The 27,600-nt window shown below is 38.8% G+C and overlaps 1 protein-coding gene across 3 annotated transcripts in view; it reads left to right on the forward strand.

Moving 5' to 3' along the window:
* CDYL (chromodomain Y-like) overlaps positions 1–27,600 on the forward strand; it is a 190,220-nt gene that overhangs the window by 148,149 nt on the left and 14,471 nt on the right. For 2 of the 3 annotated variants that reach the window (XM_019522062.1, XM_019522080.1), the window contains 3 exons: positions 11,436–11,480; positions 22,641–22,897; positions 23,591–23,763. In XM_019522062.1, coding sequence (XP_019377607.1) covers positions 11,436–11,480; positions 22,641–22,897; positions 23,591–23,763 — 475 coding nt within the window. The remainder of the gene's footprint in view (positions 1–11,435; positions 11,481–22,640; positions 22,898–23,590; positions 23,764–27,600) is intronic. The other variant, XM_019522072.1, reaches the window with a different exon arrangement.

Raw genomic sequence — 27,600 nt, forward strand, 5'->3', positions numbered from 1 at the left:
CATGCCCCAGCCAGCCCCTCCACTGCACATTGAGCTGGGTTGGCGCAGCCCCAGGCTGGTAGCCTGACACCACTCCCACCACCACACCCAGGCCCTCTGCCAGCCATGGTTGCTCAACATACTGCAGTCCCAGGCACACATGTAAATGTGGTGCCTGGGAACAACAAACTGATGCAGTAAGCATCAGAGATTATTGTTTTGCCTTAATACAAATGTATAGATGCACCCCACAGTGGTAAATAGTGCTAAGAGCTGCGCAAAATCAGGTCTTGTCTCAAATTTGGCGTCTAAAATGAGTGAATCCTTGTCCATTGTTAGTGAAGTGAAGATAATTTGCTCTCATTTTTGGGAGTGTTGTAAATAATATTAACTTGTATTTATATTAGTGTATATCATAGAAAAGGCCATGGGGAAATTGATCCTTCTGTCTTCAGAGCAGGGCCTGAATAGTGTGTCATAGGTCAGGTGGGGGGGTCTGCTCACTACCAAGCATGATAACTGCTAATGCACAAAGCAATCCCACTTGGCTCCTTAATTAGCACTATTTCTAGATTGTCCTCTGAGAGGGGCATGTCCCATGATTTGCTGCTTCTGTGTTGAGACCACCATGTTGAACTGGATCAGAGGCAGCTGGAGCTGTGCTATGAACTGGTTAGATTAGGAAACATCTGATCACCACATTACTACCATCTGTTTCTCCTTCCCCTGACAGACAGTTAGGAATTCCTTTTCCCTTTAAACTTTACTTCTTCAAGCTACTTCTGTCTCTGTATTATATTTCTCTGCTCCACTTCCCACTCTTCTGGAATACTTCTGTTCTCTTACCATGTCCTTTCCTTGGCCTGCAGAAGAGAGCTTGCCCCTCTGCCTGTAGTTTAAGCACCTACACAATGGTAGGCAGCTAAAAGTATAGCCAGCTCAAAGGATATTTCTGCATCTCTTTATCAACTGAGCATTGCTTTTGCTCACAGGGATACTTCGTTAACCAACTACATGTTTGTTTTAGGAAGAAGTGGGGAAACCTGGTCTTCTCCCAAGTAAGGAACTAACTCAGCAGTAACTGAGATTGGGTGGGGAATCTGGAGAAGCAGGCCAATGTGGGAGTCAGAAGAACTATTTATGGTAGTAAAGGGCAATGGATGGGGGGAAGCTTCGGCACCCTCAGAGATCTTGGGAGGGAAAAAGTTGCACTTCAGACAAGGTAACTTTCCCCAAAGGGGTAAATCCAGGATGGTAACTTTCCCTTCAGAGAAAATAAGTTCTACTGAACCATTAATGTCCTCTGCCGAAATTTTTCCCACTGGCAGGTTTTGTTCTCTTCTGAGGAGCATGAGTTGATGTCTTCATTTGGATGGTGATGCTCTGGAGCAGTCAGTTGCCTTCATCTTTACTGCTCTAGTTCAGCTAAATTATAATTTGATTCACAGCCTTAGGGAGGGTTGTGTCAAAAACCCCCTCCTCCAGCTGTCTTGGGAAGTCCAGAGGGATGCCTTTTGAAATTCTTCTAACAGTGATACTCGGTCAAAGGGTGTAGCTTCCTCTGGTGAATGAAACTTCAGTGTCCTTGTCACCTAGAAAAGGGGAAATTAAGAGTCTGAATTTGGTCTGTCAGAAGTTTTCTATCTCTTCCTCACTGTTCTGAGACCATAGTAAAGAGACCTGCTCTTGTTTTGGGCCTGGTTACTCAGTCCAGTCTTCTCACTGGGAAATATCTAGCCCAGCAGTCAGTTTTCCATTCAATGCAGCTGTTGCAGATGTGCCATGTTCAAAAGAGAAAAAGCAATCTAAAGGGCAATGCTTCAGTAAACAGATTATAAAGATGGTTCTGGGAAAAAGTCAAGGTACAGATACAGTATGTAACATACATATAGTCGCAGCAGAAGCATCATTTGTACCCAGAAAAGAGGATGTTTTCCCTGTCACCAAGTGTGATAAGCTTGGAGCATGTTGCCAGTTTATTTCCCACTTTTATCTTAATTATTTACATTATTATATTGTTTGCAACCAGGTTTGGCTCAAATGAAGTTCGTATATGTTTGGACCATGAAGGATTTAAAGGAGCAATGCTAAAAGGCAGGGTAGAAACTTTAATGCTTTATTGAATTTCTGTATGGTTATAGCAAAGCTAGTGGCAAATCCAGAAAGGGTAATATGTCACCTTAGCAACATGCAGGTGATTTATACAGTTAATCCAAGCAATGAGCAGATAAGAGTTGAATCTAATAGGATGCCAGGGAGGATAAAGTCAAAGACATTGATTCCAAAATAACATCCCTTTCTATACTATCCTATTCCCATTACTTAGTCATTATTATATATTATTCAAATGTATGCAAATAGGGCAGGGAGCAAAAAGCATAGCAGCAGGTCAGGCAGGGGAAGGGGGAAAGGGGATCAGTATGACACTTGGGAAGGTATAGGGCTTAATTTGTGGCATGCCTGCCAAAAACATTGAGCCCACTTGCTTAACATGATAGCATATAAATTTATTCAATACGAGTCAGTATAAATACCTCAAACCCTAGAGCTTAAAGCATTTTGTAAACGTGTTATGTCTAAAACTTGTGTGGATATATTTTTTTTCTTTTTCAGGATGCTTCATAACATTTCCAAACTCTTGCCATTCTTCTTCTAAAACCCTTGCCATATTTTAGCTTCATGTAACTAGTTATTTAATAATACTTTTGTCTTTACTATTTACTGTTACTATAGTCTGTATTCTTTAAGCAGTTTGAATTTTCTTAAAACTTTTGTAGGCAACAAGCTTTCATCTGGTTATTGGTGAGAGACAAAGGGAGCGAGAATGCAGTTTATAGTGAGGTAGTGGAATATCTGTTATATATTTATAATCTTGATTTCATTGCGGGCTCTTCAGGAAGGAAACATTGACTCCCCAGATAAGAACAACCTGGCGCACACTTGAAAGACAGGTGGGAAGCAACTTACTTCAAGGACTCATTATCCTGTCTCCAGTGAAGATGCAAGTTTTGTTTTGCCAGGCTGGGAGTCTGGTGATCAAAAGAATGCTAAACTGTTAACGCCTCCTGTGTGGATGGAGGGGTCTGTTGGTTCTCAGGAGCTGTCCAGGATGACAAGCTGAAATAATGTGCCCCTGCAGAGAAGTTGTAGGGAGTCGCACCTACTAGGACCCTCAGCTGGAAGATATAACTAGGGACCTGATAAGCTAGATATGCAGATAGGTTTTACTGGTTTGTTTGGTGTTTTTTGTTTTGTTTCTTTTAATCATCTTTCACTTAGGTACATTTAGGTCTGCAGAAACAGTGCTTAACTTTAAGAAAGCTGTTTGCTTATTGAATACTACTGTCTCCGCATAGTGGCATGCTCTCTGGGCTGAGTGGGGCTGTTCTCCACATCGAGCTGGCCCTTCCCCTCTGCTCCATGGCTAGAGCTTGGAAGTGGCTGCAGGCATCTGCCTGGCTTCCCTCCCTCCCCTCCCTGTCCCCTCTGCCTTACACAGGCACACAGCATTAGCCAGCAGACCACAAGCTGGCTATGGTCCCTGCTGTGACAGATGAGACAAAGGGAGTATCAACAGGTAGCTGGTAATGTCCCTCTGTTGTTTTCTTAATGGGCTGATAAACACTGAATTAGGGGTGATAAACACTGTGTTATCGATTCCCAATGCTGGGCTTGTTGGGCAGGGTCAAGGGGGGGAGAACCCCTCCCTAATCAGAGTGTCCTGCCAGGGCCTGGCCATGCCTCCCTCAGCTCAGTACTGTGGAAGGGAATGAAGGGCTGCTCTAGCACCCCCCAGCTTCTAGCCTGTGCCACTACAGGCATATGCCTGCATTTTCTCAGTCTAGAGGGAATATCTGTCTGTGTACAAACTGATTCAGCCTAGACAGGTTAGACTAACCTGCAAAGATTGAATCAATTCAGGCTCAGGCATTTTGAATGTCTGTCCTTGCATTATTGACTATTTTATTCTTTTGTATATAAAGGATGTGTGTCTACTTCAATAGTAGGGTTGGAGTGTTGTAGCTGTGACGGTCCAGGAAACATCCAAGAGGCAAAGACTTTTTGTGATATCTTGTATATCTATAATTGGGAGAGCTGTTGGACAGACTTTCAGGCTTACCTCAGGGAAGACCTAAGGAAGAGCACTTGATGCCTGAAAGCTTATCCAACAACTCTCCCCAACTTTGCAGTTGGTCTGATGGAAGATAATTGAAAAAAAAATCCTTGCCTGTCTGAATGTATGCAGTTATCCATAGCTTAACCACTTTTTAACTTTATAGCAGTGATGAAAATATTTTCCAGAAAGACATTGGAGCATTTAATGGTAATAAGAAAGAGATGCTTACTTAGAGCTTTCAGTTGTCCGCTGAAAACGGCAGAGAAACCCTGCCTACAGTCTTCACCTTAACGTTATTACTTCAAAGAAACTAAAGCAAACAGGATAAGACCTAATGTTTTTACCAGGTCTGGGGTGAAAAATAGTACGTGTGTGCAGTGGAAATTAAAAATATATGTATATGTTTAGTTAGTTTCCAGTATATTAAACAAATCTGCTTTGTGTGTGCATATGTGTCAGAGAGAGAAAGTGAGTACATTATACACTTTCAACTTTTTGATCAGCTTTAGAATAATTGATTTGTAAAGTGAGCCTTGTGGAAGGCTCAAGGATTAGATATTTTGGGAGGGGGGGAGGAAGTATTACACAAGATGCTTTTATTGAATTTAATGAAACTGCTCATGAGCTACTTACCTCTGTATGCAGTTAACAAATGTGCTACTTCAGTTTACTGTATCACAAGCATTTAAAACCACTGCAAGTAAAGAGCTCCTTGGTTTTTTGTACTTTTTCCCCTCTTTTTTTTTGGAACAATTTAGAATAAAATTGAAGATGACCATTGAGAGCCATCGTAGTAATATCACATGCATGACAAGCTCAGTAGTCTATTCAAGCGAAAATGTCTTTTAGAAATATGTGGCTGTGGCAGCAGTTTCCAAACAGTGTGTCTCAGGGAGCCAATCTGTCATCTGAATCACTGGTTAAGTGAATGCCAGAACTAGAGAGAAGGATAGGAAAGAGATTTCAGGGATTTGCTGTAAGAAGGGATTTGGCTTCTGAAATACGGTGAATGAGGATATTTGGAAACTGAGTTGAGATCATATCTTTAACTGACAGTTCTATCAGTCTTACTGGATTCTATCCATCTTTTTCATAAAATCATAGGAACAGTTGTCCCAACCAAACGTAAATTTTATCCAAACTCCTTTGCAGTGAAAAAGAGCAGAGAATAAGTGGTGGAGAATGTAAAAAGGAAAGGATTTATAACATTGAGAGGATTCTGTAGATCACCCATGTTGAATCCTGAGGGCTTGTGAGGCAGGTTTTAAAGTAGGTAATAACAAATATAGAGAAGTTTCTCTTAAATAATCTGTAATGCAGTTCTAACTTTTTAAATTTAGTAGCTTGGTTGAGAGGGCTCTTTTACTTTAAATTCATGCATGTTTGCTGCTAAGTAGGCAAAATTCACACCACAGAATAAGAACAGAGAGGACTTTGCACTCCTAACTAGCTGTTCTGGACAATTATGGATCTATGGGAGGGAGAATGCTTGAGACCTTATGTTGGCAACCTTACATTCACTAAAAAAAAAAAAGTATTTTGAATATGCTGTGGATGCCTTCATCTAGGACTTACCTTGACAAGCTAAAATCTTGAGATGCCTTGATGTTAAAAATTATACTCCCCTACCATATATGTGGCTGTGGTGTGAGATAAGCAATTCTATCCTTGCGTCTGTCTGTGCATGAGATAAGAGGCAGGGAGGAATTTTTCATGTCTTTACTTGGCCTTCTGTCAGCTTTTCAGAAATGACCATAGATACTATGTTATGTTTTCTGGTGTGCCAAGTCAAGTCATTCCCGAGGCCGGACCAACCATCGGGGCACCTTTGATGTAGCAATAATTTTTCTCCATTTTTCCCAGTCTTTTGCAATCCTTGTACACTCGGTCAGTTTTAGTCCCATTTGGTCTTTAATGTTGGTGGTCCAGCTTGTCCTAGGTGTTGCACTTAAAAAGTGGGTTTTTAAACCTAGTGCTCTAAGAATTGACACAATACTCAGTCGATGAATAGCAGAAAGGCTTGCTTTAATAACTACCAACAAGCTATTAATCTTAGCTGCAGAGATCTTTACCCAGTGTAGGAAGGAAGCAGTTCTTGTACAGCCTCACAGCATGGATCCTTCACTTATTAGCTGGGTGGCAGGATGTCTGCTTTGTCTTCCCTGGAATGCACACACCTTGCTGGCAGTTCTGTCTTGCTTAATACTGTTTAATTGTATAGCTTCAAAGCATTTTTCCTTAATAGTTTGCCGATTAAAGTCTGAACAAAACAGAGAGGAAAAGGGTGACCATCATATCACAGCTGTTAAATTGCCTGGCTCCTGTTTTAGATTTGTCTAGGTGTGAAGACTTGTGTTTCTCTGTAGCCCCTACAATTATAGGTTAATTACAGGTGATAGGCTTTGAGTGGTCAAACAGGATGCTCAGAGGTGTTACTAGACCTGTTTTGGGGTATTTGTCTATCGGCAGGACAAATTTACAATTTTTCAAATTTGCAAGTGATGGTCTGTTTACCAAACTCCAGACATACATTGAATGGTTGAGACATTTATAACATCTTAGACATTGGATGCCTGTTTTGAGAAATGTGAGTAGGATGCATTTGTCAGTACCGGGCATCCTTCCTATACCTTTTACAGGTTTCTCTTGAAATACATATTTATTCTTTTGTTTTCTTTAGCTGCTAGGTCAAGTGAAATGCATATGTAGTTTCCTTGCCTTCACTGGCTCTCTTAGACACATACATATAATGAGCGTTTCGGATCTCTGTTAACCATTTTAACCATCACTTATTATTTTATGGCATGGGTCTCGTATTGGGTACTGCAAGCATTCCACTGTTTCGACACCTAATGGATTGCAAGCCATTAGTGAAGTTTGATTTTCTTGTGGCAGCCTTGTTACCACAATCCAGTCTTGACCCAGACATTGTCTTGCATTTTTTTGCAAGAGACACTGTCCAAGCTTTCACAGTTTTCATGTGCAGTACTAGGTCTTTCTCCTCCTCTTCATTCGTCCACAGCACCATGCAGGATTGTGTTCGTAAGGCTGCAAGTCCTTGTTACATGTTTAAACCACTGCCTCTTTCTTACAATTTCAAGTAAGGATTTGTATTTGTTGACTTCATCTGATTTGATCTTTTACAGATTCATTTGTTTTGTGTGCAGTGTAGGGTATGTGTAGAAGTCTTCGGAAGCCCCCCATTTCAAAGGTCTCTTCGCTTTTCCAGTGCCCAAGTGAATGTCTGGGGCTCACAGCAATAGAGAGTTGTTAAAATTACACCATGAACACCCCAAGGACCTGCCACCTGCTGCTGCTGCTGCTGCCAGCAGTGGGGGCTGTGCGCCATGGGGGATATGTAGAGGGGTCCCCACATACCCCAGCCCTCCCTCACACCCCACAAACCCCACACATACACACAACCTGCTCATCCCCTCTCCACAACTGTCCCCCAGATACATACCCACAAGCCTGAACATACCCTACAGCCCCCCACACAGACAGCCACACCCCCTCACAAACCCCACAAACACACACCCACATATATACCTCTCACTCCCCCATCCCACACCTCGCACACTCCCCCAACACGCAATATACAGGAGTAAGACTTTATTTTGAGCTATAATGCAATCACTTCTGTATACACTATGCAAACGCACATAAATCAGGACAAAAATATATTTTTAAATGAAGTTAAAATATGTTATAGTAGATATTTGATTTCTAGTATATGATTTGGAGAGGTTTGAGGTTCTAAGATAGCAACCTCTCCCCCCCAAAAGGAGTACTTTCTGGGGGTAAAGGGAGGGACTTCCAGTGGTTAGGGGTCAGGGCTAGGGGACTTCTGGACCCAAGATGGTGACCAGGGAATGGGGCACCTGTCAAGGGGCGGGGCTCCTGTTGCATCCCTTGACAGCTCAACAAAGCTCATTAAGCAGCCCTCCAGCTGAAATAATTGCCCACCCCTGACACAAAGGAACCTTATAGCTGCTCAGATCAGTATAGGAGAGGTAGCATAAAGCTCCTGTACCTCTGATCCCCACTCTACTAAATGCTGTTCAAGCTGATCTGAAGATCAAGCCTTTCAGCCCATGAATGTTGTCCTCATCTGCTGCAGTCTTCATTAGACCAAAATATTTCTCATATATTTTGCCTATATCTTGAGATTACTTCTTTGTAAGGCAGTCTGATAACCAAGAAACTGTGTTCTAGCACAGTTCAAGGAACTTTTCAGCAACTGTATTCCAGCAACTTTTCCAGCTCTCTCCCTGCCACAGGACCCTGCCCTGGTACCACAAAGGTGAATTTGGAAAGCAGGTTGAGATTGTAATTCCTAATCTATACATTAGTTTGCTGCTGTTTGTTTAGGCCCTGTGACAAAGCCATGTGTCATCTCGTTTAACTAGGAAAAATTTTCCATACTGAAAAAGAAGTCACATGATTTCCTTCCTTCCTTTCTTCCTTGACAGTATTGTTTTATGGGAAGTCCTTCTTGTAAAAAAAAGGCAGACATGTCAGTGATGCCTACTTTCTGATGAAAAGATTCAACCTTTTTTTTCCTAACAAGATCTAAATTTAAGATGCATATTACATTCCAAAGCTACGTGATAAAAAGTAATTGAAATCTTTGTAATGAGTTGACTAAAATTCAATCATATTTATATTAAACTTTTTTCCATAATATTATCCTTTTTGAGGGAGGAAATGCATCTTGTACACTCTGTGTCTTTTATAACAGAAAATATAGTGTATAACCTCATTTCTGTTTCCTCTGTTTTGTTGATAGAAGTGAACATAGGGATCTCAAAGAAATTTCAATAGTATTTTAACTAAGCAGTGGAAAATTAAATTTGATAATACAGTGTTTTTTGCACTTTATTTGAATTTGTCCTTTGTGCCACTGAGCAAAAAACATATTTTGGAACAGAAATTGTCCAAACTTGTACAAAATGAAATGCAGAAACTGCTTTTTACTGAAATGAAATTCTCTTTGCATTTGCGAAGAAAAGTAAGCAAAATGTTTGCTGCAGGATTGTTTGGTAGTTTCGAAGTGGCATGGCACCACTTCCTCGAATGCAGAGTTCTGATGCAGAGTTTCCTGGGGCACCAGCTGCCAAATAAAAGAAAATATTACCGAACTTACAATTGTCATGCATCACTTCATAAATTCTGTGACGGATTATGTTACTGTGTAGCATTATTTTATCTCTTTTGACTGTAGGTATTTTATGCTCATTTACAAAACCTATTTTTCCCATTTTTTAGAACATATAACTAGGATAATATTGCTATTTCATCCATCTTCTTCCTCCTCACCTACTATTTAATTTTACAGTCTTCTCTCCCCTAGCAGTTTATTGCTTTCAGATTATTGTTTTGTTTTTAATAAGGGCTTTGTGTTTATCTTTGAAGCCTTGAACAGTGAGCATTTTTTGTACATCAGTGATTCAAATTTACTGTTTGATAACCACTTGAATTGATCTTATTCCATCATCAGTACTGGGTTAAAGATAATAATTTGAATTGGAGTTGTCCATGATGAGGGGTTTTACATACTTGAGTAAAGTCCTTTATTAAGCATGTATTTAATAATCTGTATTGTAGGACTATCTTTCCTCATTACCTTTATCTTTCTCAGTTGGAGTTGTATGTAGTTTAATTTTCATTTAATTATGCAGAAGTAAAAACTATTTAATCCCTTGATAATTTTACGTAACTAAATAAAAATATCTTTGTAGACATTGCATTCATTCAGTTCCTTAAGTTTCTCAAAGTTATTAAAAGCCACCAAAGTAAAGAAAATTAGAGTAAAGATTTAAATAGTTATTTTAGCAGCAGTTAAACCCTTTTCTCCCCCAGACTTCCAGTTGCGGGCTATTTTAGGTCAAGTATACTATAGAACTACAAGACTAAACCCAGGGTTTTGAAGACCTCATATACAGAAGAGCCTTCAAGTCTGTTGCATGTTCCTTTGATTCTTCCTGAGACCCAGAACACCACCATGACAATTCAGTCTTGCTTTCCAGGTGCTTCTTTTATATGCAGGCTGGTATGTACACTAAGGCAATATTTGCTCAAAACATATTAGGATTGGGAGCAAAACTACTGAAACAAAATGTTGGGAAGCTAACAAACCAAAGCAATAGATCTGTTCCTTCAGGTTGAATAGTCCCACTTTTTATGCTACCGTTTCACTGCCATTGCTTATAAGGGAAAATCTACCAAATGCTACGGATAAGGGCAAGGAAGCAGTTCACTGGAAAAACGGAGCAGGTACAGATCTTACTTTGCATAGATTCGTGCAAAATCTAGTTATGTTGCATATACCATCCTCAGTCTAAATGTGGATCACTGGGTACTGCCTACTGAAGTCAGACCTGTTCTAACACATCTTCACGTTGGCCAAATTTTGTTCCTTAGTTATCTGCCACTTGTCAGCAAGATTATGAACATCAATGCTAAACTCGAGAATATATGTTAAGTTATGGAAACATTGTCATTGAAACAGAGAAGGGTTTCTAACCATAGGACTTCAGATTTCTATACAGACCAAAATAGGAGAAGCTTTCTAAAAAGTATTTAAAAACAAAAACTGGAGTATGCATTTAAGTTGAAGATATAGTAGAGAAAACGGATGTAATGCATATAATGGTGTAAATGTACAAAAATATTGGTAAAGCATATGACAAATAGTGAATGAACTGCTGTAAAGGATGACAGTCCTCTACTGAATCCAAGATGGGTCTCTTGGGTGTTGTTCTTGATGGCTTTTTTTGGATCCAGTAGGTTTTAATCTTAGCAGAACTTCTTTTTAACTGTAATTTTGTGAAAGCAATCCTGAAACCAGAAATAAACTGCAGAGTTTTTAGGGCACTTTCTCTACTCTTGCTGAAATTATTATAATCAGAATTTCATTATTCAAAACACTCTGCAAGCTTGCTTGTGGAGAGAATCTCAATTACTTTATATATACCAGCGATTGCCAATTTTTCCATTCAGGATGACATGTTTGTATGCTTCTAGTCATGCTATACATCAGAAATTTTGCCTTTTTAGCTTGTCATTTGTTGTCTTCATAAATTGTCCACAGTATATTTATATTTAGTTTCTTATGGCATGTCAGGGTTGTTTTTTGTTTTTGTTTTTTACCAGTCCATTGTTTTATTTGCATATGTAACTTTATATTCCATTTCATTCTCCTGTTGTCAGTCTTAATCTTCCTACATTATCTCCTATTTTGTATCACTTAGAAAAATAATTTGTGTTTAGCATCTGTTACTATGTAAATTTCAAAGTTTTACTTTGCATTTCTAATACCCTTCTTTATCTGTTTTAGCATCTCCCTGTATTCTTCCCAGTGTTCTTTACTTCCTATTTTCTTGTAAGTATAGCATATTCTATTTTTCCCCTCAGTTCCTTATTGTCCTGTTTAAGAATGTGGAATTTATTGAAGCTACATCTCACTTCTGAAGAAACTATTTTAATTATCATCTAAATTTAGTCTGGCTTTTTCATCCCCCTACCAGGGGTACCTGATATTTGTCTAAAAACATTTTGTGTAATATCCTTTCACATGCACCATTATTTAAAATTCTGCAGCTTTCCCATAATAGTAATAAATTTGATTTCCACATCACATTTAATCATATTGTGGCCACTTGACTCTGTTCTGTTTCTAATTTATTTATTCTTCTCTGTTCAGTAGTTGGAATCTGATCTGGACAGGTGGGTCCCTGACAAGTTTCAAGAAGCAGTCATTTAATTCATCCATCATCTCTATCTCATCTGTACCACATTTTGAAACTGTTTCTAAATGAAAATCAGGCTGACAAATATACATACACTGAAAATCTTGTTAACTATGCCTATACATCTTTTACATTATGAAATAGTAATTCCTATGTCTCACTTCTAGGCTTCATTCTTTCAGTCTTTTGGTGCCTTGGCTTGCTCTCCATTAATTCTTTCCCAGAACAAAAAGTAGCCTTATAGACACGTACTAAATGTGCGGCTACGCAAGGCCTACATATCTTTGTAAGTCCTGCTGTGTGAGTTATTGATAATCCCAGCATGCATTTATGAAACTCCCAACAAAGCTGTTAAATCCCTTTCCATTTTAAATGATTAGGTTTAGAACCCCAAGTCTCCATTGCCTTCCAGCAACAAACTTGTCGAAACTTACTTGCGTTTCAGCTGCCAAAATTCTCACCAATTTCAAAATGATAGTTGCATCATTTTCACTTCCTGCTAGACAAATTGTTCCTACTTCCCCCTTTAAAGCATCATATTAACCTTATCCTACCATCTTTTCTCCACCTAAAAATGCTACCAGCAAAAGTTACATTTGGACTGCTGTCCACCCTGCTTTGCACGGTGATGTACAAAGTGTCAGGGTTGGCCCTGTCTGTACTAAGGATTTAGACACTATATATAAAAACTGTCTTGAATTTTTAATACCCATCGCCATGGGTGCTTAACCTGTTTCATTTGTCTCATTCTTTATGGAATTTGCTCTAGCTCCTGTTTTTCCTCTGCCATTTGTAGTTTCCTGATTTTTTAACAATGCACATGTATCTCTGCAAGGTAACGTTCTTTAGTAGTAATCTGAACTGGTCAGACACAAAAGTTTCATATTTGTACATTTTTATTGCTTAATATCAGTTATTCCTTTAAAATGCTAGGGGTTTTAGGCAGCGACGTAACTAGGGGTAGGCAAGAGGGGCACCAGTCCCAGGTGCCAGAACCACCTTCCCACCCCTACAGAGTCTGTGACCCGGCAGCAAGAGCACCTCCACAGGGTTGCTCTTATAGCAGCAGCCAGTGCATGGACACTGTGCTGTTACTGCTGCAAGAGCAAGGGCTAGCAGAGCACTTGGCGGTGGCAGCTGAGAACCCTTTTGGAGTTCACAGCATGGGTAAGACTCCTGTACCCACACACACTGTCCCCTGGCTCTTGGAAGCTCCCTCTTCCTCACCACTCTCCCACAGGGTTTGCCCACGGTGCAAAACCTGCTTGTTTGCCTTTAGCTTTTGGTAATTGCTTTATCGTTTCTTCTGCATTTCTTCAGCTATTATTGCCAGTTGGTACATCTTTAATTTAGATACATACAGTAGTTGGAAAAGAGTCCAGCAGTCTACAAAATCAGCAGTTGCTTGAGAAATAGACTAGGGTGTTGGATTAGAAGACAGATTTCTTGTCCTGGCTTGGATACTGCCTTGCTCTTTGGACTCAGGGAAGTCACCAGCAGCATATATCTACACTGCATATTCCCTGAGGTGGTAGGGCAGGGGAAAGTGGAGGGTGATGTGTTAACATAGTAAAATCTAATCATATCAATCATTTTTGTCCCGTGTCTGTAAAATCTTTGCCCCTAGATCTCCCTGCCTATTTTTACCCTCATTTCTGTGAAGAAAGGATTTTAACCATTACTGCAGTATCTGAACCATGTGCCTTTCCCCACTTTGGCATCTTTACTGCTGAATACCAATTAGGGACTTACAAAACGCACATACATGCATGCGCACATACTCTCACATATACTTTTCTGTAGCTCCCACATAAACACATGGGCACTGCTTTGGATATGGTTCTGGGCAGCGGGCAGTAACACAAAGCTCTGGCCACTTGGTTCCAAAGGAGCTGGCTTGACTAAGGGCCAGGGTTGCTGCAGAAGCTGAGGGCATCCATGCAGACAGCTCAGGTTCTGGGAGTTGTGAGCGGAGATCCACTCCTACTGTCCCCTGAAGGAACAACATGGAGAAATTTTGGTGAGAGGAAGTTCAGTGGGTTTCCTTTCCCCAATTCCCTTCTACAGATTTCTCCATGAAAGGGTATGCTCTATCCCGAGTGATGAAATCAGTGATGATCAGTGAGTACTTTACTAATGTTTGGGAAAGTACATGGACGATTTAAATTGTGGCATGTACCAAGCATTATTATCATTGCATTAGTTCTTCACTTAAACTCATTTTGGCTCGCTTTTCAGCTCCAGATATATTACCACATGAACTGGCATTCATTGAGACCCAGCTGCCAAATCACTCGGCCTCAATTTTTATAGTATTTTACCACTGAAACAAAAGTTCTGGTCTGTTAATATGTCTCTAACAATCTCATGGATACAGATAGTGCAGGTTTACATACTCTTAAGGTATATTGTACATGTACTGCTAGTTGATGTGTGTCATCCAGTTTAGAGTCATTTACTATTCAGATCTCCAAGGGCCAAATAGTTGCATATTTCAAAGTTGTAGCATCAAAAACTGGATTTTAAAAATCTACAGATGTGTAATTCAGAAGTTCCAAGTCTGTTCTTTGTGGAGCACTTAGTGGGGTTCTGCTGAGAAATGGCTAGTAACATGGTGCTGGTTGTGCCTGCTTATTTCCAGCTACTCAGCCGCATTCAAAAAACAGCAGAAAATATAACTGCCATTTACCTAATACATCTTCTTAGTATAGGTGCTACTCACATAGGTGTGGAACAGAAGTCCTTGACATAGGACCAGGTTCTGCAGAGGGTGGAGGTGAGGGATTTCACTTTTGGGATACTCCTTGCGCCCTGCCTCCCCTCCTCTTTGAACAGCAATTCCTGATAGGCCTTCTATGGTGCTTGAGGTGCTTTAAGAGCTCCTTTAATGATGACTTTGGTTCCTTTACCCAGATATGAGTTTTACAAAAATGTTGAAAATGTTTATAAATAACTTAAATATGCACCAAAGTATATACTTCTGAAACTGGGGTGAGATTTCTGTATTGCTAGCCATGCCACAAAAGCAAGTTTGCAGTCATCTTGAATAAAAATCTAAAATACTAGAACACTAACAATTTTTTGTATTAAGTAGTATTTTGGCAGTTTATTTAAGTTTGTTGTTTCAGCTGTTGTTTGGTATGGTTCACCAAAAAAACCCACTAAAAAATTAACACCCAAAAAAAGGGAGGCAAAAACCTTCCAGTGTTACTTACTGGCATTGATAAAAAGTTAACACTGTATGGTGGTTTGAATATTTTAACTAAGACAGTTTGTAGAAATATCACTAGCTTGTACGTAACAGTGCAAATGTCTACTTCTGAGTTAGCAAAATCAGTCACAGATTTGTTTTTAAGCATGTTACCTAACTTCATTAATAAAATTAGCCCTTCTATCTCTATGAGTATAATTCAGCATAATTTTAAAAAGGATCAATCCAAAGTACTGTAGATAAGACAAATATAACAAGTATGTAACTTTCATTTTATTGTTTCCACTTATGTAATTTAAAATGCCCAAACTGAGGTAAATGTATTTAAATTTAGGAGAGAAAAATCAGCATAAGGTGTATGCAGTAAGAAACAACGTGTCGGGGTCAGAGAAATTCTGATTAACTTCCATTCTGGTAAAGAGAGAGAGACAGAATACATTATCCATGCCACACCCTTGACATTAAGCACCAAGTACATCATGAAAGCCTACAATAAGGGGTCCTGAGAACTGGGTGTGGCACTTGATCCCAACATGCCAGGCTGGGCAGGGGTGGTGCCAGGACTATGAGGCCTGATTCCAGTGCATAGTGAGCAGGAGGGTGTAGGGCTGGGCCCCCAGGTCCCAATCCTGGCACCTAGGGGACAGGAGGGGATGATGCCGGGTTCCTAGGACCCAAACCCAGCACGCAAGGCTGGGGGCTGGCCTGGCTTACAGGTGGGCACCACGTCACTGATCTGGCCTACGGGGCCACATGGTTGAGCACCACTGGCCTACAGCTTACAAAATTGAAGACAGCCAACTGTACCGCCATCCTTAAACTGTACCATTGCAAGTTGTAGATATGCTCTATTAATACTGTGATATCATACCAGGGAGAGAAGCTAGTTTCACTTTAGCTAGTTTCACTTGTAACACTGCATTTTGGTGTGGAATACAGGTTTTGCTTGCTTTATGCTGCACATGCATTCCTGGAAAACAGAGCATAACTCAAATTCACATAAAGGGAACCTACTTTACAATGTAACAAATAGGGATACATTCCAAGACCTCGACTGTACTGACCCCCAGACCCATTTCTACCACATTTCCCAGACAATTTTGGTACTCACCAACAGCAGACAGTACACACAAGCACAGGGTATTATCATAACTACAGAAACCCATGTCACAGGCGATGAGTGAGGAGCACAGATCCACACAGGAGACTATATTTTGGTGTGCGTCACTCCCACAATGCACTGCACAAAGCGGCTGTCTTCAGGCTTCCACCACACCAGTTGCATAAGAGTGAAATTTACCTCACATATAACAAATTTTTCATATAGAAAAGGTCATCACATAAGAGCGAATTCATACATACAGAACCCACATAAAGTGAGGAAAACCTGTACGCTACTCCAGATGCGCTACTCCAGACACTGCTGTCGGCAGAAAAGGACCTGAGGGTTACAGTGGACAATAAAATGGATACGAATTAACAGTGTGCCCTTGTTGCCAAAAAGGCTAACGGCGTGCTGGGCTGCATTAGCAGGAGTGTTGCCAGCAGATTGAGGAAGTAATTATTCCCCTCTAAGCTACTCTGGTGAGGCCACATCTGGAGTACTGTGCGCAGTTTTGGTCCCCACACAACAGAAAGGATGTCGACAAGTTAGAGGGAGTCCAGCAGAGGGCAACAAAAATGATTATGGGGCTGGGGCACATGACTTCTGAGGAGGGGCTGAGGGAATGGGGCTTATTTAATCTGCAGAAAAGACTGAGGGGATTTGACAGCAGCCTTCAACTACCTGAAAGGGGGTTCCAAGGAGGATGGAGCTAAACTGTTCTCAGTGGTGACAGCTGATAAAACAAGGAGCTGTGGTCTCAAGTTGCAGTTTAGGGTTGTTTAGGTTGGACATTTTGGTTGGATTTTAGGAAAAACTTCTCACTAGAAGTGTGGTAAAGCGCTGGAACAAGTTACGTAGAGAGGTTGTGGAATCTTCATCCCTGGAGGTTTTTGAGGCCTGGCTCGACAAAGCCTTGGCGGGGAAGAATTGGTTAGTGATGGTCTTGGTTTGAGCAGGGGGTTGGACTGGGTGACTTCCTGAGGTCCCTTCCAACCCAAATTTTCTATGATTTTATATGCCATGGGAATGTAAATTGGATGGAACAGAATAAAAATATGTTGTGCATACTTTAACATGTCTTGAGGAAAATTATTCTATAGGGCTGTTTTATTCATCATTTTGGTAGGAAGAACTACCTGCAACCACACATTTGTCACACTAAAAAACGGCCCAATGTCACACTAAAAAATGAAGAAAAAATGACAGATCTGGAACAAAAAATTGTTCCTGTTAAAGCAGCAATTTCTTTGTCCTGGGAAGGCTTTCCACGCCAAATGTAATGTGTGGACACGTATTCTTGTCTACCAGTATCTCACTGTCCCTGCTGTCCCAACACCACTTCTTCCCCAAAGAGGAAGGGGCAGAGAGGTGGGAGCTGTCAAGGCCCACAGAAATTGAAGTTGGAGGCGGCCAATTTAAATCATCTGACCAGTGTGAGATTGATTGTGTTATAATAGCATATGGTTGCCATTTTTTACAAATGTTCCCAAAGAAATTTGTTCCAGTGTGCAGTAAGGAATGTTTAGGATTTTCCCATTTAAACCAAAATGTATTTTAAAAATTAAGAAATGGGCAGCTTCATTTGGATAAATGCAGTTTCTGCACATGCATCTTAACATTTTATCCCAAAATTTATCCTGAGTGTATATTGACAGTGTAGCACAATATTCAGTTTTGAATAATTTGAAGGAGCTATAGCCAGAGAGCAGATGGGCATCTTTCTTTTCCTTGTTTGCAGCTTTATAGTTTAACATGAGTCTCTTGAAAAGATTGCTGGTAGCATGGCTGTTTTGTGCACCAGATCAGTATTTGTATGCAGGATCTATAGAGGCATAGTACAAACCTGCAAATTGTATCTGATTGTTATTCCAGAACAAAACAAAACTATTTTTATCAAATATATATAATAAAAGGTTGTGTAAATATCTCTTTATTTGTACATACACACATTTCTTTTTAATAATATAAAAGGAAAACTATCAACTTAGTTTAATCCTGAAATGCAAGTATTACAATAATTGGGACTTTCTTTTAAGACAAATTGGAGGATACACAAAGTATCACTTTCTTGGTGCAGACAGGATATGGACAGAGTGCTTTGTGAAGTCAGCATCAAGAATCTGTGCAAGTATGCACAGTAACTTCAAGAAGTGTTAACAAGTGAAAAAAATACTTGAAAGTGGTTGACATTAGCATTACTGTACCATCTCTTAAGACTGCAGCCCTGTGGGCTCAAATACTTTACAGAAAGACAGGAAGAAAGCGTTCAATCCTAAAGATCATTCCATCTTCATAGAATAAGCAGGAAAAGGGAAACAGTGTATAAAGACAATACTCACGTACAACACTTGCCAGTTTTGTTTTGCAAAATATTACTTCTGTGTTTGCACCATGCTGTTCTATATAGGGAAAACACTTCACAAATTGAAATGTAAATATAGTTACTCAAGACAAAACAGGAAAAGTGTTAATTGGTTGTTTCTGATAAGGTTATGAGTTGCTAATATACATTGGCCTAGAGCAGGACTGTCCAACTGGCACAGCCCGCAAGTGCTTAATTTTCAATTGGCAGGCTTTCACCTGAGCACCATTCCCTCTCATTACTCCTACTGCAGCTAGAGACATATGGAGCCCCTTTGGCACTCTGGGCAGAGTTGGGGGGCAATGATCATTTCAGTTCCCTTTAGTTTGAGGAGAGGCGCACAGGGAATTTGGATTCCTAATTTCCACCGAAAGTCGGTGGATTTTTCTGCAATCTCACATCTGTTTGTATCTTTGAAAATCACCCCCTTCATTTCTCTAGTACAGGGGTTCACAAAATGTGGCCCTCAGGCCAAATGCAACACACAGACCCTTTTGACCCCACACAGGGAGCGGCCTCTTAGAAATGGCCCTTTAGGAGTGAAGCTTTGGAAATACCTGCTTACGGATGTATGCATATACTGAAAATTACCATGTAAAAAGTTGGGTCATTTAGTTCTTCATTGTATTGTTATTGCATCTTTATGTATGTGTGTTGTATTCATTTAATCAGGACTTTGGGGGGAGGGGCTCTATTAGCAAGGCCCAGTAGCTGCTATGGCAGAAAAAAATACTGGGATTTGGATAAACTGTGTGTGGGTTTTTTTAGCACTCTCTGCCAGCAGGCATCTGATGTTTCAGTTGCTCACTCCTAGAAGTACAAAAGGAGTTTCCTTCCTTGTGCTGTTTCAGAGCTTGCTGGTTGCGGTACAATGGGAATAAGAAATAGAGAAGACATTGTGGCTGCTTTCTGCTACTTATGCTTCTTTCTAACTTCTGTATTTTGTGATCTCCTCCTTTTTGAATTATACTAGTGCTTGCCTTAACTGCTGCTCATAGCTTTTATAACAAGCAGCAACTATTGCACAGAAATAGTAACTTATTGGGTTGCAGGGTTCTGAATAGCAGCCACAAAACAGAATAAATGGTTTTATTTTCACTCTGCATTCATATGGCAGGACTTTGAACAGAAGGGTCACAGCAGTCTAGATCTGTCATTGGGAAGATCCCACACTGCATTGGTTAATGCTTGACTTGTGTTCAGAAGATTATCTTTATAAGGGTTAAATTTTTAAAGTAATTCTTCACTAATTAATAAGGGACTTGGGAAATGGAGTTTTTTCAAGTCTCCTCTCCACCCCAGCCCTTTTGTATAAGATCATGAACTAATAGTGTATCCAGTGAAGACTGAAATAACAAAAGCTTTCTGTTTGTTATCAAATAACTTCCTTATAAATTGTTTAAAATACTGCTATGATATGAAGCAACCTGAAACTAAATGACCTCAAAAAATCTTACCTTAATTTTGTAAATATAACTCAAAGATTTTTCTGTGGTTTACATGCTTAATTCCTTTATACCTATTTGCTACAGCAGATGGCTAATGCCACTTCAGGACTCTGGTGTAACTGGACTAATGTTTGCCTGTTTTTACTTAGAATGAAATACGGCCTTACCCAGAATTTCTGTAATCCATTTTTTCAGTTTCAGGGTCAAAAGCCAAGAGAAAAACTGCTTTCCGTCTCAAGGTGCAGAAAATCCAAGTGGACATTGTGGTGGTGATCTATAACCAACAAGTTTTAATAGATCCTGAACCAGTATTTTTAATCAATGATGGCAATTTTCTGCTGAACAGCAGTTGTGAAAAAATACAGTTTTTCCTGAAGCCAGAGAGTTTGTTGTCCTAGTCCATTATAATTCTGAGAGTGGGGATTTTTTTAAAAGATTAAAAATAGAGGACTGTTAAAACATGGATCCCTTTCTATTTAAGTACAGTGGCCCAGTTCTCTGTGTTTTGTGATTTTAAACCTTAGTTATCATCCAGCACTGTGGAATATGTATAACTTGCTAATGTCTATTGTTATTAAGCATAGGAATTGCTCTTTGACATTCTTATTTATCTTATTCTGACACTAGTCAGTCTACATTGCTAAAGATTTTTTTTAAAAGATGTTACCTCTTGAATGTCAAAAGCTATTTTTGATAGGAAAATAAATCTTTTGTTTTTTTAATTCTGTCATCTTCTTTGGATTTTCATGTGTTTAACCATTGGTAGGACAAGTTCAGTCAAACTTTACATTGAGATTTAGAAAGTAGAAGTCATTTGAGTTGTACTGATTTATCCTGCATTGATTTCCCCTTCATATTGAAGACAGCCATTGCAAATACTCATGCCACTTCATTTGAATTCCTAATGAAAATGGGATAAAAATTTGTTCTTACAACTTCACCACTGAAATGTCTGTAGAACTGTGATCACCATAGGGTGTTTTAAAAGATGGGGAAGAAGCTGAAGTAAGCCTCTACAAGTGATTTCATACTTTTTTTCTGTTGAAACAAAAATGTGATAAACTGTAGAAAACAGAGAAACAAATGTGTGTGTTGTGAAACAGTATAAAATATTCATTTTCCACATCACTTTATTACTCTCTCTTGTAAGAATAGTCCACAAATGGAATTCATTTTTTCAGTATCGTCCCTTAGAACAGTTGGGGAAGAAATCTTGAATTCTCTTTATCTTCTTCACAAAGTGTTACTAGGACAGGTGTATAGATTGCTAATGGGGAAGGCAAGACATTAAAATACAATGTTTTATTTGAATAGCACTTTTGATAGGCAGCTTACAAAATTAATCATCTTTTGAATTTTTTAGTTGGAGGGATTTTTATTTGCAATTTTCATAAGTGTTCTCCATTTATTTTCAAAGGATCTGTGCATCTGAAAGAGAAATGTAAGAAACCCAATGGGAAACTGCTACTTCAGATACAGTGAATTATTCCAAAGGAAATTTCAGGGATTAAATAAAATCCTCCACTGAGTTTTTATTATTAACTTGTCTATAGGTTCTTTTTAGCTATTCCTGTTGAGACTATAATTTGTGTAATTATGGATCCTGTGGGTACTTTTGTGGGATCTGGGACATAGTTTTTAAATATTTTGACATACAGTTTCTTATCATAGTTTAAATAAGAAAATACCAAAAAGCTTTCAGATTGTTATGCTAACTTGTGGTATACCTTTCCAGTGTTCCTGTCCCTAAAGTTTCAGCTTTGAGATTTCAAATGTGCAATATGCAAACAAAATTATCTGCTGAAAAACATCCCTTGATTTATTTGACATGGGAATCTCTCCTAACTTCCCTTCCATCTCCTACAAAGGCTAATTATTCATCATGCAATTTCTAAAATGGAATGTAGAAGAACCTGATACCTTTTGCAGCATATGGTGTGGAGCTATTCACTTGCATCCCCTCAAATTTCACAAGTTTAAATCACTTTGAGCAAGATCAGAAAAGCCAAGCATTACATGCGTCAGTTTGATGGCAGTGGTTGTTTAAGTGTCTCTCTTTCACTAAGAACATGTTCTATGTTCCTCAGTTTCTACATTCCTTTAAAGATTATCATTCCTTATTTGGCCTTATTAAGCCAGCTGCTCTGTTTGATTATACTGAAGTAGTCATTTTTGTCAGGAGAAACAAAAACTTTCACTTTCTCCTTTGTTTTTTGGCTTTGAAGATGTTGGTCCACTTACAGAGAAAAGGAAAAGCAAATTGCTTTAGCTAGTGCTTCCTTATATAATTTCTCTGTATTCTTAAATATGTGTTAATTGTGATACTAGCAGAACTCTCAAGAAGAATCTATATCCCTTAGGAATTATCAGATACGGATGATTGGCTCATTTCTCCATTTTAAATGCTTTAATAGCTGTAAAATTCACTATTTAGGTGCCTTCATACTTTTTGCATTTTGCATTCAGTTGTGGTTTTCTTGCACAGCTGTACCTTTTTTAGTGCTCTAGTGACATCCAGAGAAGTGGCAGAGAAAAAAACGGTTCTTGTTTTCTTGTGTGTTTTCATGGTATGCTTTGACTGACACGGTTTCATGGCAATAGGGGTTTCCCAGGTACTGAACTAAGCAAACAGGACTTAATGGAATGCTATTTCAAACTCTTTTACAGGTACATCCACTTTTATGGAAGCATTAGCAGCCAATGGTACCACCAACCTCCAAACATCTGTAACAGGAGTGACAGCCAGCAAACGAAGATTTATTGATGATCGGAGAGACCAGCCTTTTGATAAGAGGCTACGCTTCAGTGTGAGACAAACAGAAAGTGCTTACCGGTACAGAGACATTGTTGTCAGGAAACAAGATGGATTCACACACATTTTGCTATCAACAAAATCATCTGAGAACAATTCGCTAAATCCAGAGGTTAGTGTGTTTGTTACTTTTTTAGACGCTGTAGAGGGTTGGGCTTTGAATATACATATATATTTAACATCTATTGCTAAAATAATATTAAGTTCTGATAAAAAAAAAAAAATTAAAAACCTACTGGTGGTTCACTGAATTCTAGAAGTGCCAGCATTAGTGTATTTGTAGTAGCTTACATTGGGATATATACTAGTTTCTTGCCTCTTAAAAACTGAATTTGGCTGAATATTGTTTATTTGGCTGAATATTTAGATTTTCTATCTTTCATAACATAGTTTGGTGGTTTTAAGTGCAATATGAAACACAAACTTTATACTAAATTAAAGTTCTTTTTCTGAACTGGTTGCATATGCCACCTGCTGTTCAAATTATAGAAATGCTGAATGAATGCTATACGTGGAGACAAAACCTACTAGATCTCCTAATGATTGCTTTATTTTAGCTTATACAATTGTGCTGATCAAAATTGTGTTTAAGGTATATTATTTAACTCTTTTATCTTTGGACAATGAAAAATTTAAATGTATTCAGAACATGACCTGCAGCAGAATTTGCAAATTTCCCAGTTCCTAGGGAAATGTGCAGGAATGTAACAGTTCACTCAGATCTGTCAAAAAGGAAGAGGAGTGTGTTACTTTTAAATAACGTAATAAAAAGATTCTGACGAATTTAATTCCTGCTGATTTTCAGGTTATGAAGGAAGTCCAAAGTGCACTGAGTACAGCAGCTGCAGATGACAGTAAACTTGTGCTGTTCAGTGCAGTTGGTAGTGTCTTCTGCTGTGGTCTTGATTTTATTTATTTTATACGACGTTTAACAGATGATAGAAAAAGGGAAAGCACTAAGATGGCAGAAGCTATTCGGTACGTAAAATTGCTTTTAGTCATTTACATGTTAATGTTTTTCATTGTCTAAACTAAGTTATTTTTAACTTATCCTCTGATTAAAAAATATATAACTATATTCTCCTTTATAGGTTTTAACTCAACCAGGTTTCAGCCATTCACTTGTCATGTGATACAGTGTGCAGAACTTTTTTAATACTTGTCCAGTTCTGTTCAAGTTTACCGAATGTAAATAGCTACTTACTGCATTAAAACTGAATATGAAAAATTGTATCTTTGTTCATGATAAAAATATAAAGGTGGGTTTATAATAGAAATACCTCAAGTGTGAGGGTCCTGTTAAAACATAATTTTAAAAAAAGTGATTAATCTGATATGCCACAACACTTAAGTGCACTTGAAGAGTGAACTAGAGAAGGTTCATAAAAAAGAATGATAGCTTTTTAGGTGAATAGCTTATTTTTTTTCTAAGCAGTGGCCTAATGATAGCTGCCAAAATCTGTTTCAATGAATGAATGTAGTCTTTTAAAAATTAAAATAAGTATTATGAAGAAAGAAATTTCCTGTCAGTTATTTGAATATTGTGTCTTATAACATTTCCAGAATTATTGCTTCCTATGTACTTCCATAAATTTTACTTTTTGGTTACTTAAACATTGCATGCAGCAAAATACACTGACAGTATGTAGAAATCACCCCTTTAATTAATTTTTTGCTCTCTGAATTAAAGAAAAATTTGTTTCTATATCATTGGTGATTTGCATGTGATTATTTGGTGGAAGCACTCTGGAGTTTGCTCAGTTTAATATGAGACTGCCTTATGGGGCCTAGTTTTTTTTAAGCCTTTGGAAGGTACTTTTCTCTTTCGACACAGAAAACTCTCTCTGAAGATTTTTACTTGCATATTTTATTTACCTATGTTACAATTCAATTTTATTAGTGAATGATTTATCTAATTAGTTCATTAGTGGTTTTGTTTATCCAGTCACTTTTTAAAAACTTGATTGTATGCCTCTTCACCGTGTTTACTATGATTCTTCCCCATGAGAGGCCTCCAGTTTTAAAACACCCATACTACAGAACTATAGCTCAGCAGGGCAAACCCTTCTTGTTCCTGATTATTCCATGTTAATGTGAACATGAGCAAGGGGTATGCAAGGTTCTTGTGTATTTCTGCCAGTTTAAAGCTCTTACAGTTTTAACCCTCCCTTTCCCATATTCTTCTATCCCTGACAAGCAGCGCCTAGGAGTGCTGTAGCACATGTGCATGTGGTATTGACCTGCTGAATACTTGGGTGAAAAACTGATGAACATATTGCTTTAATTGGAGGAGAAAGATAGAACCCTCAACAATTAAGCGAAGAGGGTTGGAAAAGATGTATTGATTTTGACAGGCCTGAAGATAAGAACATCACCATTTCAATGCAAAAAGTACTTAACAAAACCCCACCTGTCTCCTCGAGAGAGAAATATAGGGCTACTATGGTTTGTTAATGTGGCACGGTTACTTTGGACTAAAGTACAATATGAATTTAAAGCATTTATAGCCACCTGCTCATGGGGGAGATTCTCATTGCAGGAAAAAAGTGTACTGCTTTTGGTTTAGCTTAGTCAGCTTCCAGAATCTATTTATGTACTCATTCAGGCTTTCTATATTTTTCCTTTGTTGGGGGTGGGTATGACCTACTGCACTAAGATTTTGGGTTGAAATAAAGAATTTCAATATAATGTTAATTTTGAGTGGTTGGGATGAAAGGGGTAGAAATGAAAATGGTGGTGGTCCTGAGAAATTAAGTCTTCATAAAATACTTTAATACTGGTACCAACTGTAACCCAATTACATCAAAGTTGTACTTTATTTTCCAGCATCTGCAGTGTACTGATGAAGCATTATTATTTTGAGCCAAATTCTTATTTTTTTTAGATACTTTTTATCTTCATTTGAAGGAAACCATGAAAAAGAAAAGGAACATTTGTGCATTTCTTCTGGTAGAAATGGAATGAGAATGTCCATTGAGATTAATTGGGCAGTCTGCTTTCTACCATACTTACAAGTCACATAAAATCTACTACTTCTGTTCTGGAATCATAGACCTAAAACCTAAACAGATCTCAAAGACGATCTGGTACCAGTTTTTTTCTCAAAGAAGTTGGTATCAGTTTTTTTAATAATTCTGCCAAAGGCAAACTAAAGGCCTGCTGAACTGTTAGACTAGTGAGGAGCAGTGTACTTTGCTTGTGTAAATCACTGTGTTGGCAGACACTAGAAATGGAGGTAGCTTGTTTTCTGTTATAGAACAGGTCTTTTCATATTGGCTTCCTCTCTTTTCTCTTGACTTGAAGAATGCCCTTTGAAAGTAATGTCAGAGAAGTTGCCTATCCATTCAGCTAGTTTTGGTTCTGAAGAACCATTTCTGTTTTCAGACTCCAGCTTCCCTTTTTGAAACCAGTTACCCTAAAAATAGCATCAGAACCACAGAGCAGCAGTTACCAAGGTCAGGTTCCTGAAAGAGAATTTCTCCTAACCTTTAAAGCCTATCAGGTCTACAAATTAAATTAATTCATAGACATGATGACAAAGTCTTTTTGCACAGAAAGTGTGTCAGTTGTCTACATAATCTTCTTCCAGTCATTGTCCTTAGATATGACATGCACAGAGAGGTTCTTTGTAATGCTACTCTATCAGTAATTTAATGTATGCTTTTCTGTAAGCCTGATTTTTTAATCGGTATTTGCAGAGCTGCGAAACAGTAAAACGAGAGAACTTTAATTGAGGTTTTAGGTGTGTTTTCTACTGAATTTTTATGGCCAAAGCTGGATTTTCCTGGAGAGACCAAGCTATCATCCTAAGTCTGAGTGGGTTATTGGTAAGGTTGACCAAAGGGAGGTAGTTATTCATGCAGAAAACTTTTCTCTTAATCTGTTCAAGTCAGCTAGAAGCCTGTCTGTCTTAAGTGGTGGCTGTGATGTGCAAGAGCCAGTATACCTTTTTCTGGGGTATCTCTTGTTATATTTCTGCAGCTAGTTTCTTCAGTAAAGGGCAAACTTTTTTTATTTTAGTAATTCAAATTGTTTAAAAATATCATTAGGCCTCTTAGAGGCAGAAGATTCATGGCATGATACTGAAATATGTCTCCATCCAAATTAAAAGGAGGCTGTTCAGTTACTGACTTAAGATTGTATGATACTTTTCATTAACCACACTGCATACAACACCCTGATGCTTTATTGTCTTGAGATGTCACAAATTGCATAGTTGGAACACACATAGAAACATCTACTTCTCTTTTCCTGTGTTTGTGGTAATAAGAGGATGTTCCAGGTCTAAATTAGGTCCCAGGAATTTTAACATTTCTGTGTAACAGTTGCTTGAAGGTAGTTCCCATCTGTAAGAACAGAGTCATGTACACCCCCATACATTACTTCATACAATTCAGTGCTACAGTAGACTGTTGGTTTGGGTGACTAAGAAAGGAGGGGAATGAGGTGGTTATTAAGGTACACAGAATATGGTGCTTGTAGAGGATTGATGGGCATGAGGGAGAAGAGGAAGGGGAAAAGTTTAAGAGATCTGTGATGTTAGGTAATGGGGATGGTGCTATTTGTGGGGTTTTTTATCCACTTGTTTCCAAAAAAACTTCCCCTTTCCCTCTCCTTAAAATTGGGGATCCCTCTCTGAGCCTACTGCTAATGATGACCTGCTAATTTGATTGGCAGTTGCTCACTCGTTACATATGCACCCCCAGTTCAGACCAGGCTGGGCAGTAGAAGAGCTTTGCTACTGTCCAATGACTGGGTTCTGCAGAGGCTTGAAGAGGAAGCAGGTCCCTGAAATGTTGCTTGCAGGTAGCTGTT

This window comes from Gavialis gangeticus, unplaced genomic scaffold (genome assembly GCF_001723915.1).
Source record: "Gavialis gangeticus isolate Ggan-Ray unplaced genomic scaffold, GavGan_comp1, whole genome shotgun sequence".
Lineage (NCBI taxonomy): Eukaryota > Metazoa > Chordata > Crocodylia > Gavialidae > Gavialis > Gavialis gangeticus.